At 42.5% G+C, this 14,508-nt stretch overlaps 1 protein-coding gene across 1 annotated transcript in view; it reads left to right on the top strand.

Annotated features, from left to right (window-relative positions):
• PLA2R1 (phospholipase A2 receptor 1) overlaps positions 1-3,779 on the top strand; it is a gene marked incomplete at its 5' end in the record, with an annotated part of 64,696 nt that extends 60,917 nt beyond the window's left edge. Inside the window, 2 exon segments of the mRNA XM_054970111.1 lie at positions 1,435-1,554; positions 3,684-3,779. Of these exon segments, the coding sequence (XP_054826086.1) occupies positions 1,435-1,554; positions 3,684-3,779 (216 nt within the window).
• Positions 3,780-14,508: the final 10,729 nt, after the last annotated feature.

The raw sequence follows: 14,508 nt of genomic DNA, 5'->3' as shown, positions 1-14,508 counted from the left end.
AACAGATCTGAGGATCTATCAATTCCCTAGGCAACAGACGGGATGGACATCTTCAACAGGCCTGGGAACAACCTTGGTCCTCAAAATCTTGATAGACAGCTCTGGCTGCCAACCAGAGAGCTTCCATTCTGCTCTATGAGAGCAAGGAGCAAGGATTAATTCCCTAGACAACAGAGGGGCTAGATGTCTTTTGCAGTCCTGGGAACACCAATCTTAGCCCTCAAAACCTTGATAGGAAGTTCTGGTTGCCAACCAGAGAGCTCCCATTCTGCTCTATGAGAGCAAGGAGTATATAACTCCTGAGTCCCAGCTCTAAGCCTCAGCCTTACTTTCAAGCTGGCAAAGAGAGAGGAGGGACTGCTGCTGGAATTTGGAATTTGAGAGGAAGGATTTTGGAGCATTTTTGTGGTGTTGCTGATAAACTAATCAGTCTTTCTAATTTATTTCTTATTTAGTCAATTGGCATTTGTGGCTGGCTCCCATTATATCTAATGGAACTTTCTTGGGTGCACCCACTTTGGGATCCCTAACACAAATATCCGGAATGCAATCTTCACGAAACTTGGAGAGTTGCTGGAAAAGAGCCTGCTGAAGACTCCTGGTGAGTTTGGCATCTCTGACTGTGAAGGGGGCTGTTCTAGGGTCTCTGGAAGTGATGAACCATAAACCAACAAACCAATTCGCAAAGGGGGACGTTCATGAAAGTTTGGGGTTTGGGGTTCGTGAAACACGATGAACCACGAATCACATAGTTTGGATTTTTCCCGGTTTGTGCCCATCTCTAGTGTTATCCTAAGATTTTGTGCCCCATGTAATAAATAGCTGTATTTTATTTTCTTGTTGCTCAACTTTTTGGTTTCTGTCTTGAATTTCAGGTTGTTGTTTTTTACCCTTTTTGTCTGTCTCCTAACTTCAGTTTTGCTCATTCCTGTCAATATGTATCTATAGTTCATTTTACCTTGTTCCAAGAATGTACCTACAATTTTGAGCAAATCTGTCCAGCATCGTGTAGACTGCTAGCAGCAGAGTTCTGTTAAAGGCAGACTATAGTTTTCAACCTGCCTCTTCTAAAATTATGAAAAACCTAAATGAAAAAGCTTGTAATGTGAAATATTTTGTACTGTGTCAGCCCATGGAGACGTGTCCTTTCATGCCCCCATTCCAGAGTCCAGCAAACCAACCCTCCTCTCGTTGTCAAGCATCCTGATCCCATGCACAACCTCAATGACTCAAGAGCCAAGGAAAACAATTCTCCAGCACAAGCCTCTGTAGCAAAACTCATAAAGCTCTTTGCATTTATAATTCTGACATAGTTGAAAAACTGGGAAAGTAAAATGACAGCTACAATTCATCTCTCCTGCGGATGCATTCAAGATTGCACAGCCTATGTAGCGATTTCAATATGTTTTGCCTTTAGATAACACTTTAGCATGATGGTTCAAAAAACCTGAACTGGGTCAACTGAAAGGCAATGCTTGCATGGCTCTGTGAACCGCAGATGGAGCCTGGCAATTATCGCTTTGCCAAGAAAGAAAAGAATGCACAACCATACAGGTACAAATGTATGTTTTAAACAAACAACAACTATAGTCCTCTCTCTAGTCCATAAAAACGTAAGAAGAGCTTAGCTGGATCAGAGGATTGACCCATCTAGTCCAACATCCTCTTTCATGCAGTGGCCAACCAGTTGATCTGAAGAGCTGACAAAAAAAGGAATAGAGGCCAAGATTTTCCTCTTGTTCTGCCTCCTGGCACTGGTATTATGAAGTTCACTGCCTCTGAATCTGGAGGTGCCCTTTAGTCACCACTGCTAATAGACATTGATGGACCTATCTTCAATTAACCAAGTCCTCCGTTTTAGATTGCACTTCTAATGTAACCATATTCAATTACTGCATTGACATCACAACACACTATGGTTTTAGGGAGTCTTTAATTTCATCTCTCTGCATGAGAAATAAGAGAGGGCGTGTGTAAGTCCAAGGCTCAATCTTACTGCAGTGATGGCGACCAACAGCATGACTTCCTTGTTAAATATGTCATCTGTGTCATACTGATTCCCTTGGGCCCTAGGACCTTTGCAGTGTAAAGAACTGGAAATTTTCCTGAGGAAATTCCTAAGAAAAACCCATTTCCCTTTCTTTGAGAAAGTGAAAGACGTTTTTCAGTTTCAATTTTTAAACAGAAATGGTTTTCTTTTTTGTATTAGTGCCTTCCCCTTGAAAAGAACCAAAATAATATGCATGTAAGAGTTATGTTTTTGTGAGTTTGTTCTTTCATAACAATAACAATGTGCTATCAATGGTTATCTTGTCTCACGCTCCCCAGACTGTCTGGTCTTTTAAATTCATCCTGCTCCAGAAAAGATTGCTTCATGTTGCTAAAGAGCAAAGGCTTATTCATAAGTTGATGGAGATATTTATATTAGTGCTGGCCTGGCACAAAAGTCTGCAACTATTTTTAGATGAGTCATAACTTTCTTTATGAGGCCTTTTGGGTCTATAATTACAACAGGAGACCGTGGTGCCTAATAGTGCAAGAAATGACTTGTTAAAATGTGCTGAGCTGAAGACATTTGATTTCCACAGTAACCTTTAATCAAGTCACTAAGGTTTTCTTTCTAATTACATAACCTGTGAAATGGGCTGTTAGCACATCCTGCATCAGAGGGGTTTTGTAGTGCCATTTATTTGGCAATAACCAAAAATCATTCCTCACAGCATGTCAACTTCAAGGGAATTCTGTGTGCAATATAGATTAATAAGTAAGATAAGTGGTAGAACTATACTATGAATATCCACTATTGCTGCTAAGTAGCTGAGTGAATCCCAAACCCAATTTCTCAGCTACTTTAATCTCCCTTTCCCCCCTCCGTCTCTCTAGCCATCTCTTTGTGTGTCTATCACTTCATCTGCACTGTTATATCAGGCCCAGCCTTTCCCCGTATTAAGTCCTATTCAGCTGTAGCCCTTAACAAAATGGCCACCAAAGGTTACAGATAGTGAATATGGAGATGGGGTGCTGAAAGTTGGTGATGCATGGTGTAGCTTTTTATTTCTTTCCAAGTTGGTTTTTCCTCATGTTTTTTTTCATTTGGTTCTTACTTCCTATAGTCACCTTTTTCTGCCTGGTGCCTAAAAACTTCTGTAGTGCAGATTGCATCCATGGTTCACCATCACAGTTGGTCTCAGAATTGTTGGATATGCAAACAGGGCATAGGAGAAAGAGGCAGAGGAAGGACTGGTCTACTGGCTTGCGTTTTCACAGTTGTATTTCAATTTGCAAGGGAAGCTTCTATGTTCCTGCTGTTTTGTGGGGTTGATGAGGGATAGGGGCTTTCCCTGGCGAAAATTCTCCGAATCCCCACAGTTGTAACCCTCCTGTTCTTCCGAGCCTTCCAGGCCCTTTTTAGGGATGGAGGAAGTGCCCTAGGCCTCTATCAATGCAGTTTTATCCCACCGTCATTCCATTTCTCTCACCCTTTCCCCCCTCCAAACAATCCCATGAAGTAGATTAGGCCAAGAAAGAGTTATTGGCCAATGTTCACTCATTGAGCTTCATGGCTGAATGGGAATTTGAACATGGGTCTCCCATGTCTAAGTCCAACACCCCACCTACTGCACCATATGCAGGGGAGATCAGAATTGACAGATGTGGTCTATTTCTGTGTTTGAAATTATCAGATGCTTTACATTTCAAAATCAGTAACACCTACCAGTGTTAGTGTAACTCTAGGACCAGGAATACTTTCACCACCACCACAACTGAGGGGGAAATGACCATAGGTACTGTACAGTCAAGAGGGAAGGGCCCTCCTTCTTCAAAGGACCTTTGGTGTTTGTTCAGTCCATGCCAGTAAAATAGGATGGTGGACAGACTCCTACATGTGCAGACATCTAGAACATTATTGTAATTTCATTGTAGTTTCTGAGTAATTTCATTGATACATCATGTGCCTGGCTTAGGATGGATGCCCCTGCCCCCTTCCCCTTATTGCATGCTGAACAGTTATCCAAGTATATGACTGAACAATAAAACTACCACTTGATGATTTTCTGCAGGAATGTTCATGGACTTAAGCACTTTCTCCAAATAATATGTTTAGGTCTGGAGTGCCAGTTAGTTATATACATAGACATTTTCATAAATGAGGTAAAAACAAAAAGTGCTAGAAGAATGTATAACTTAATGGGACATCAGAGTTATTTTCTGACCACATAGGATGTACACACAATTATGTGGATTTTAAATTAATGAATTTAATAAATGTGAAATTTCACTTGATGGTCATGGGCAGTGCAGTCCCTAAGCACATCGACTTCTCCAAGTCCATTGATGTTAATGGATTTAGAAAAGTGTAACTGTTTAGGATTGTACTGAGATTAACATCTCCTCTGTATAGCTGTTTAAGTTATACATTGAACAAACTGTGCAAGAGACAAAATAGCCAACTCTGGATTCTCTTTCAGGTTATCATGTGACAGTCAGTGAAATGTATGTTTCACAATGACTTTGCTATATTTTAATTAAAAAAACTGAAACTAAAATGTGTCATTTTTATTTTTATTCTCTCTCAGAAAGGGTTCCTCAGTATTTAAGATTCAATTCTAAACTTTTTTTACCACAGCTGAGAGTCTTACTACTCAGGTTCCATGTTGCTCCTTTAACTCAAAGAGATCCTGGTCATAGAACCTGCTCACATTAGATTGGACAGGTGCTTGTTTATTTCACTAAAAATAAGGCTTCCTTAACCTGACCCCAAATCCAAACTAACCTGATCCCAAATCCTAACCATAGCCAAAATAAGAAGCTTACACTGTTATCTACAGATACCCAAATCCCCTGTCTGAGGGAGCAAAGTATCTCTTTTCCCTCTTAAGGTTAGCCTGGCTCACCCCCTCCCAACCTGTGGCATTCCAGGGGCTCTGATTGGCTGGCAATCTCTGTGATTTGCATACAATTTAAGTTACAAAGACTGGTTCAGAGCCCTGGAGGATAGGCAGAAATTTGGGGAAGATAGCCACAGCTCTTTCAGGTTGGGAAAATGGTCATGGCAACAACATACACTCCTATTCCATGCTCACTGCAGTCGTGATCTGAATTGGGTACCATGCACATGGAAACAGGAGAACCTACAACTTACTTATGGTTACACAATACCCCAAATGCAACCTATATACTCAGTAACATGTGAATCAGGACAGAATTCACAATCAGATGGTTGTCCCCTCACTTACAGGTTTGCAAGGTCCCCCAGAAATAAAAACACTGAGACTCACAGTGTGCAATCTGGTGATGCCACATTGAACAACAGTACTAATGCTACAACATTAGGGACTGTGCCATCTAATATCTGTGAATGTATGTAGTCACAATCAGTTGGCTTTGAAAAGGTAAATTACACACACGCACACACACAAATATAACACCTCATGGAGATCAACAAAATGATAAAAGAACGTAGTTGAACTGTTAGTGCCAAAGTATTGCCTTCCATCTCTAATTTACATGTGTGGAGGTTACCACAAACAAATGTGCATAGAAGTCTTAAAAGAAGCTGTCAAGTATGTGGGCTAGCAGACTGCCTTGAGATTTTCACCTGCTGCCTTGATACCCAAAGCCTTCTGAAACATGGTAGCCCTACTTCCTTTGTTTAGGACGCTGTTATTCCTCTAGGTTCAACAGTGATGTAAAGATATGGCTAGACCAGATACCCATTTTTGTGGTTCCTCAAGATTGGGTACGGTTTGTTATTCCTCACTGACCGTTAGCTGTTCCTCATTTACTGTGATTTCCTCTTTTAGTTCACCACAAACACCATTTTAATTGCATGTAGACTGTGCAATTTCTTCCATGCTGAAAAGCTGACAATAATACATTTGTTTAATCATGTTTGAGCTGTAAAACCAATATAAAAATACAAAAGCCATTTTTCTTTTTTGAAGCAAAGAACTTTCTGCCTTTTCTACCATTCCCCAGGAAGCAAGGTTTCTTTAATATTAGAAGAACATACTCAGTTCATTGTTCTATGTGTAGTAATATAATAGAAATAATAAAATTGTGTGATTCTAAATTAACATTTGGCTGTTAAAGATGGTTGTGATATAATAAACCCCCACTCCCTGCAAAGCTTCGGGGTTACGGAGTTCCTTACTCAGTTGCTATATCTTTCAAGACTACAACTTCTTCAAGTTAAAGAAGACAAGTGATAGACTTATCTTTGCAACTCACAATAACTGGTCTTGCCAGATGGCAAATGAAATCATTTTAACAGACTGCCACATGAAATTAAAGTTCTATGAATTCAGTGCTAATGGGTAAAGAACTAATGAAGAAGACCAAGCAGGAAAATTTTAATCAAGAGAAAAGCAGGGGCGGGGTGGCGGGGGAGAAACCACTGCAGACTGGGCTTTATTTTTCTAACCTGCTAAAGTATGTTTTGGGAAGGAAAGTGTGGCATGGTATAGCCTGACCTTGTCTGATCTTGGAACCTAAGAGGGGTCAGAACTTGAATGGGGGAACCACCAAGGAAGACTCTGCAGAGGAAGGCAGTGGCAAACCACCTCTGTTTCTCACTTGCCTTGAAAACCCCTTGTTGGGGTCGCCGTAAGTCTGTTGTGACTTGACAGCAGTACGTACATATGTAAAGTATATTTCACTACATTACGTTTGCCTGTTTCCACCTTCAAAGTTTGAAAATAAAGCTGACAAATTGGGGGTAGGCCATAGCTTGGTAGTTAAGCTTCTGCTTTACATGGAGAAGTTCCCAGGTTCATACAGTTCCAACAGGTAGGGCTACCAGTATATTTAAATGTTAAGTCAAATGTTGTAACGCTGACAATACTGTGCTCTTCAGAAAGTTTTCAGACTTTTTCATACTATAGATTTGGAATGAATGAAATGAAATGCTTTTTAAGACAATTTTTCCTCTCTCAAAAAGAAAATATTTAATAGGAGATTTTTTCAGTGTTCCCTATATTTCCCAGTTTTTTCATTGGAAAATATTGAAAAAGTCCTCAGACATTTTCATGCTAGACATATTGAATATGATAAACCTTGCCTCAAGAAATATTTCACTCATTCTAATCAAGAAAATATTTCATGGGAGTATTTTCACTGCTCTCCAAATTTCTCAATTTTACTCAAAAATTGAAAAACGGCCTCAGAGAAAAGGGGGGGGGGTGTTTCCCCAAAATTGTCCGGTTGTTTTCTGAGCCTTCACATGTCTACAGGGGATCCCTAGAAATACCAGTAGGAGGGAATTAGAGATCTCTTGAAGAGGGAGGAATCAGTGAAAATCACCCCCTTCCATTAGCAGAAATTTTCTGCTAGATCTAACTCATAGATTATTCACAGGCTTAATTCAAACTATGGTTTTATACTTCTGCATATTCTGCATACTTATATTATATAGTTCTGCATATTCTGCATATTTATATTATATATTTATTTTCCTTTTTATTTAGGCCAAATTCTTTACCAGTTTATAAAGTTTTCTTACAATGAAACTGTGGCATTTTCAGTTTCTTTTCAATAAGTTATGCATTGTGCTTTTTCAGGCCACACTTTGACATTATGTAGGAAAGGGTTCTTCCACACAAAAAGTGGCAGTGAAATAGTTTATATTTAGGCCTTTCATCAAACCAATAGCCACCATGGACAAATTCAAGAAAGTTTGACATTACGCAAGACCAGGGCTAGATCGAGGGGGGGCAGGGGGGGCGTCTGCTCCCAGCGCCGCCAAACAAGGGGCGCCAGGCACAGCTGCCAGCCACCAAGAGTGTGCCAGCGGCAGCACGGGCAACTGAGCGGCCACCCGCACCACTCACCTGCCCCGCTGAGGGGGCAGCCAGCTTGCCACATGCTCCTTGTCCTGTGAGACAGGAAAATGGTGTGGGTGGCCTCTCAGCCCTCTGTGCCATTCACCTGCTCGGCTGAGGGGGTGGCCAGCTTGCTGCACACTTCCTGTCCTGCTGGGCAATTCAGTACTTGCTCACTGAAGAAAAAGCTGTGACTGGGTATAAAGGATTGAGAGAGTAAGTCAGTTTAAAATGTGGTCCAAGAAGTTTAAGAAAGCCTTCCCTAAGAAAAAAAACCACCACTTACTTCATTCCACTGGCTGGAAGTTCGCCATTATAAACTTTATAGAGTAAAACAGAAGTTTCTGTCAGCACTTTGGGATGGGCAGGAACATTTAGAGAGCATTTTATGAGATCTGCTCAGAATCCTACTCAAGTCTGTTCAATGGAGCTTTGCTCCCAGGAAAGCATTCTTAGGAATGTACTGTAAGATATTTTATTCCAATCAAACTCCAAACGAAATGAGATCCTACTACAGGGATAAGCAAGAGATATCAAATATGTGAACTAAAGAAAAGATGCATTATCCTTAGCCCGTGGCCTTTAGCATACAGGTCCCATGGATGTTTGTTTCATGGTTAATGTCAGATAGCTTGATGCTGGCAACCTTAACGCCAGTATCATATAGCACCAAGCCTTCACAACTAAAGCTGATATCTTGATGGAGCATATAAGCATTGCATATTTTAGTGGCAGAAATGCTTCTCCATCAAGAATAGTATCAATTAATGGTAATTCAACAGCAGTATACAAAGTGCACTACATTACTGAATGCTCATTTCCTCCTATAAAAATCACAACTAAAGTGCATACAAAAGGGGCAATTGAATAGAAACAGAATGTTTACTTGATGGTGCCAAAAATCTTGAAACCAAACTAGGAACTGAAATGTTCGATTCTTATAGAGAACGAAAAGATTGGGGCATAATGGAAAGCTGGTGGAACAGTGAGCATCACCAGGACATGATTATTTGACAGAAAGGGTGAAAGGTGCCTTGAAGGAGAAGATTCTCTCTCTATATATGGGGGGGGGGGGGGGAAATCCAACGTGTGGGGACCCGCAACCCTTGCAAGGGAAGAATCCCATCCTCCACCCCCTGCTTGCTGGCCATACCAGCCGCTTGCTGCCCCAAGTTTGGGAGGGACAGGAATTGGTGTCTCCTTTATCACCTACCCATATTGCTGCCCCTCCAGGCTTACACTGTGGTGATAGGGGTAGCTGCTGCTCCCCCATCCATCTGCCTGCCTCCCTGCCGCTCCTTCTTGATTGTGGAGGGGCAGCAGCAGCATCTCCTGCTTCCTCTGCCTGCCTGAAGTAGGGGTAGTGGTGACTAGCAGCGGCTCCTGCTCCTCTTTGCCTGCCATCTCGGTGGGGGTCCTGCTCCCCCCCCCACCAGCTAGTCTCCAGAGAAGAGATGGAGGTGAGCTGAGTCAGGATATGTGGGCTTGCCTGACTTTTCTTCCACTCCCCACTGAGGTAAGTTGACATTATCTGCACTTGCACAGACATGTTCCTTTGCTTGGGGTGGGGGATTAACCCCCACCTCCATCTTTGTAAAATATTCTGCAAACCTCCGGGTCTACTCTCTGAATCTGGCCCCATTTGCCAGCTCAGTCAATCCAAATGGGGCCAGATTCAGAATTAGACATATCGATAGACTGAAAGACAGAATAAACTTCCCCACAGAATCACTGTGGTTGGAAATACCATACTCAAAATTAACCTGGAACTTGGGAACACAGTATCAGCCTTCTGATAAAAAATTCAGAGGATGATCTTGAGATAGAGAAATCTGAGAGAAAACTAAAGAAAAAGTGCTTCAATACTGGGTGACTTCTGTTAAGAAAAGGAAAGGATAAGATTGAGCAATAACAAAATAATGAGTTTTTATTCTATTCTATATTTTTTATTACTAAAATATCGAGTAGAAATAGGTTTGAATTTTGCATGTGTTGTTTATTTAGAAAAATATATATTAAATAGGCTTAATTATTGTGAGCCGCCGCCCTGCCAGTTGCGTGCTCCCCGCCCTCCGCCGTCTTCCCAGGCGTCTAGGTGGGAGAGTTCCCTCAGCCTCAGACAGGACGGGGAGGGGTGGTTACCTCACCAAGCCTCTCCTCCTGCCCACTGGGTTGTGAATCTCTGCACTCTCTCTTGGACCAGCTCACACCCAACTTCTCCTCCCCGGCCTCATGGGGATCTCTTCCCTTTATAGTGCCTATCCATCCCTCCCCTTGAGGGGCAACCAATTGGCTCTCGCTCCTCATTCTTGGTCCATTACTTCCCCTTTCCCCACCTGAGACTCCCTCTGCCGATTGGCCCCGCACTCATCTCTCATGCCCTGTTTCCTCCCATCTGCCCCTCCCTTGCCAACCCCTTAGTTCCACCTCTCCTGCCCCTCTCCCTTGCCACTGGTGCTGGGTCTGCCCTTCACATGGGGGTTCCCTCCCTGACATCCCCCAGCCAGTCAAGGAAGGGCCTTGGCCCCCTGTTTGCCCCGCTCCTGCTTTCTGGAGCACTTCCATCTCAATCCAGGAATTACATCATTCTCAGAGCAGAAGCAATGGGTCATGCATGCGGCTGTTATAGTAAAAACCAGCTCCGAACATTAGATTGGAGGCAAGTTTTTACTAAATCAGCCCTGTGTGCAACCCATTGCTTCCTCTTTGCACCAGGAATGACATCCTTCCTGGCACAACAAAATAGTACTCCGGAGCATGTGCACAAGAGGCAGGGCTTTTTTTCAGCTGAAACGCGGTGGAACGGAGTTCCGGCACCTCTTGAAGATGGTCACATGGACAGTGGCCCCGCCCCCTGATCTCCAGACAGAGGGGAGTTTAGATTGCTGCGCGGAGGGCAATCTAAACTCCCCTCTGTCTGGAGATCAGGGGGCGGGGCCACCGGCCTTGTGACCATTTTCGCCGAGGGCGATTTAAACTTTAAAAAACTCCCCCCTTGTTCCAGCTGATCCAAAGTGACATCATTGTGTGGTCCTGAGTTCCACCACCTCTTTTCCCAGAAAAAAAGCCCTGACAAGAGGTAAGTCCTCCCATCAGGCCCCACCCCCACCCCGAATATCCCATCTCCTGATTTGACATTCGGGGGACCTGGCAGCCCTAAGTTGAGAAATAACATTGCATAAACACAAGCATTTCTTAAGAAACTCCCTGCAGTTAAGTGAATTTATTTATTCATCTATATTAATTTTCTCCCCAATGGGGACTCAGTGGTTTACAACATTCTCACCTTCTCGGTTTTATCTTTCCAACAACCCTGTGAGATGCATTAGGCTGAGAGGATGTAAGTGACCAGCTTGCATACTTCCACGGCAGAGTGGAGATTTGAATCTGGGAATTGTCTTTTTTTTCCTGATAAATCTTCATGAAATTCAAGTCTCTGTTGGTTTCTTTAACTATCTGTGAGAAAGACTGATCCTGAAAAGGTTGTCATAAGCATCTCAGAAAACCATTCAAGTGTGGTTCAGATCCCTGTAGAGTTGAGGAGAAACAGAATGACGTGTTGCGAGAATAGTACAGAAGACACTTCAGCGTCCAACAATAAAATATTTATTAACTCAAGAAACTATTAAAATCCTGGCAAACATAGAACATGCGAAGAAAATGAACACTTATGATTTTAAGCCGACGGATGGCCTAGTTCCTCCTGATTCAAAGTCCCTCAGATGAATTGCCACAAAAACGAAAGCAGCTGGTGCCTGCTGAGTCAGTGTTAATCAACTGCTGGAACATGGCCAGGAAGGTAAAGCTGAACTTGCAGAAACAAACACAATTGTCAGTCCCATTTGTTCAGTTTCTTACAGTAGAATCCTACTCAGAATCCTACTGTACTCGAAGGGGCTTACTTCCAGAAAATATTTGAGGAAATAAATTGTCCATTCAAAACTTCATCCGATTTACCATCAGAATTAGCTTCTAATTTACATAATAATAATAATCTTGAAAGACTAAAAATGAACTCAATAAATGAACAACAAATGAATATTTATGGAGTTTTCTTAACTTTAAAAAAAACTTTACCAAAATAATCTGGGGGTTTTTTTGTGGCTAGATATCAGCAGCAATGTAATAAATAAAAATACATCAACTTAATTCTGGATTAGGTTTTATGTTCTGCAATTTAGCTAGCCCTGCACATTCAGCTAGCCCTGCATATTGAGAAATGATCTAGTTAAAAATACTGATTTAGGAAAATAAGTTTCCTAAATTTGCCCTATAGCCATCATTCCCTGTTTGTGCAGGCCACTGCTTCTATATTATATTTTGAAGTTCATTATCATTTTCATCTCTTTCTTCATAAGATGTAATTTACCCTTGTTACCTTTGTCATGCTTCTTTTTAGTGTCTAACAATAGCAATCAATCAGCAGTCAATATATCTAATTCTAAACATGGCCTTATCTATGGATAAATCCAGATGTTAGAGCCATAACAAACAAGACAGACATTTCTACAAACTTGAAAAATGTCCCTGGTTTGCAGAAAAATCTTTTTAAAAATCCCAAACCAGTGAGGGGTTAAAAACCCAAAAATAATAGAAGCAGCACCTGCAGCTTTTTAAAAAAGAGAATGTTCTCTGTGGCTGTTGCTAGGCTACCATAACAGTATTGCCAGCCTTCCGGGTTTAATTTCTGTCACGAAAAGGTAGTGAGGAAAGGGCTTTTCCGGGACTGTTTTGGCCTTTGAGGGAAGAAGACTCATTGGGATGTCCCAACTGCTGGCGTACAGTAGGCACACAGAGATAATTGCTGGATGTCAGAGTTGGTCAAAATACAGTTTCAATGTTCCGGCTTAATCAGTCAATGCTCATGGTTTCAAGTCTGCATGGAATTCCAGGAGCAAGGTTTCTATGGTACAGGCCTAGGTCAGAGATGGAGAGATCTATCCAGAATATGGCCAACAAGGTCAATAGTTAACAGACATATTACCAGTCCAGAGCTAAGAAGCTGAGGGGCCAGTGCACTGGTTTCTGGCTGAGACCCTATATCTGACCCCTCAACGACTGCCTCCTCCTGCAGTCCCTCTGCCACTGGCTGTGGGCTTGGGTCAGGTATGCTGACTCCCTCTTCCTCAAGGAGTCCTCTGTGTCTCTCTGCTCTCCTGGGCTTGGCTGACCCACCAGCAACCACTGGGTGACTTGATAACACACAACATACATGACTCATCCAAGCTCAGCTGCTTGCTGCTATTCAACAGCAGCCATCCCACAGAAGCCAGTGTGGTGTAGTGGTTAGAGTTCCAGCTATTATCTGAGAGATCCAGGTTTGAATCCCCATTCCTCCATGGAAGCTCACTGAGTGAACTGGGACCAGTTACACATTCTCAGCCTAACTTATCTTGCAGTGTTGTAAGGATAAAATAGAGGAGAGGAGAATGATGTAGCCTTCTTTAGGACCCTATTGTGGAAAAAAGTGAGGGTATGAAGTAAATAAATAACAAATATAGTTGAAGGTGGGGGGACAGATATATGGTTGGTGGGTGAGCAGGTGGGTGGAAAGGAGTAAAGGAAACATGGAAGATGAGGATGTGGGGTTTACCAAGAGGAAAAAGAAATAATGTGGGGAGGGGATACAGCGGAAAATGAGGTGCCCTCACAAGTCCTTGAAGGTTCCTCACGCACAACTGGACTGATGGCTGGCATAACACAACTGGACCCAGACTGGCTCTGTGACTAGAACTGCACAGGGCTTTCCCAAGGAGAGGCTGCTGGGGTAGGGAAGGAGGGCAGATAAAGATAGGTTGGCTGGTAGGTGGGAAGGAGAGAAGGAAGCAGAAAATGAGGAAAGGCTATAAGGGCTTTCAGGGAAAGGAAAAAGGGAAATTAGGTTCCCCCTGTAGTCCCTGTAGGTCCCCTGCTTGTTATGTGTAACAGCTAAGCTACAAGAGACAAATTCTATGAGGACATGCACATGAAGTGAGTCGCAATGTTAGCTGGGAAGCTGAGTTTTAAAAGAGATCAGAAAGCTTTGTCCATTTCCCCTCTCTACAAAGCCACAAAGATTGCTGCTCAGAGGGTTTGCTAATCTCCTCTTTGCCTCCCAAATGCTCTGTCAGTTTCCCCTCCCTTTCTAGGAAGCAAAGAGGAAATAAACAAACCTTCTGAGCAGCAATCTCCCTGGCTCAGTAGAGAGGGGAAATTGACAGAGCCTTCCAATCTCTTTTAAAACTCAGCTTCCCAGCTAGCATTGCGACTCCCTTCACATGAGCATCCTCGTGTAGTTCGTCTCTTGTAGTTTAGCTCTAAGTCATCTCAAGAATACAGAAATTGTTTGCTATCTCCCTCTGAGTTGACAAGATACAGTACCATCAGTTTTAATAATATTGTGGGGATAATAATAACACTAACTTGTTCACCACTCTGGGTGAGGCACTAATCTGTCTAGAAGAGTGGTATATAAGCGCAGTTGTTGTTGTTGTTGATGATGATGTTGTTTTTAACACTGATGAACAGAGGTTAAATAAGAATAGTCAGAATCAGACTTGTTGGTGGGGTGGGGGGAGATTTAATTGTAAGCCAGAGCTTATCCTAGGCACCTATTTTGAGAGTTAAGACTCAGTCCTAGAGATAGACTGGCATGGTGTTAGTGCCCGATGAGAACCAGGTTCAAATCCCCCACTCTGTATGGGAGCTT

The sequence above is a fragment of the Eublepharis macularius genome, chromosome 2 (genome assembly GCF_028583425.1).
Source record: "Eublepharis macularius isolate TG4126 chromosome 2, MPM_Emac_v1.0, whole genome shotgun sequence".
Lineage (NCBI taxonomy): Eukaryota > Metazoa > Chordata > Lepidosauria > Squamata > Eublepharidae > Eublepharis > Eublepharis macularius.
This window is presented reverse-complemented; position numbering and strand designations above follow the sequence as displayed.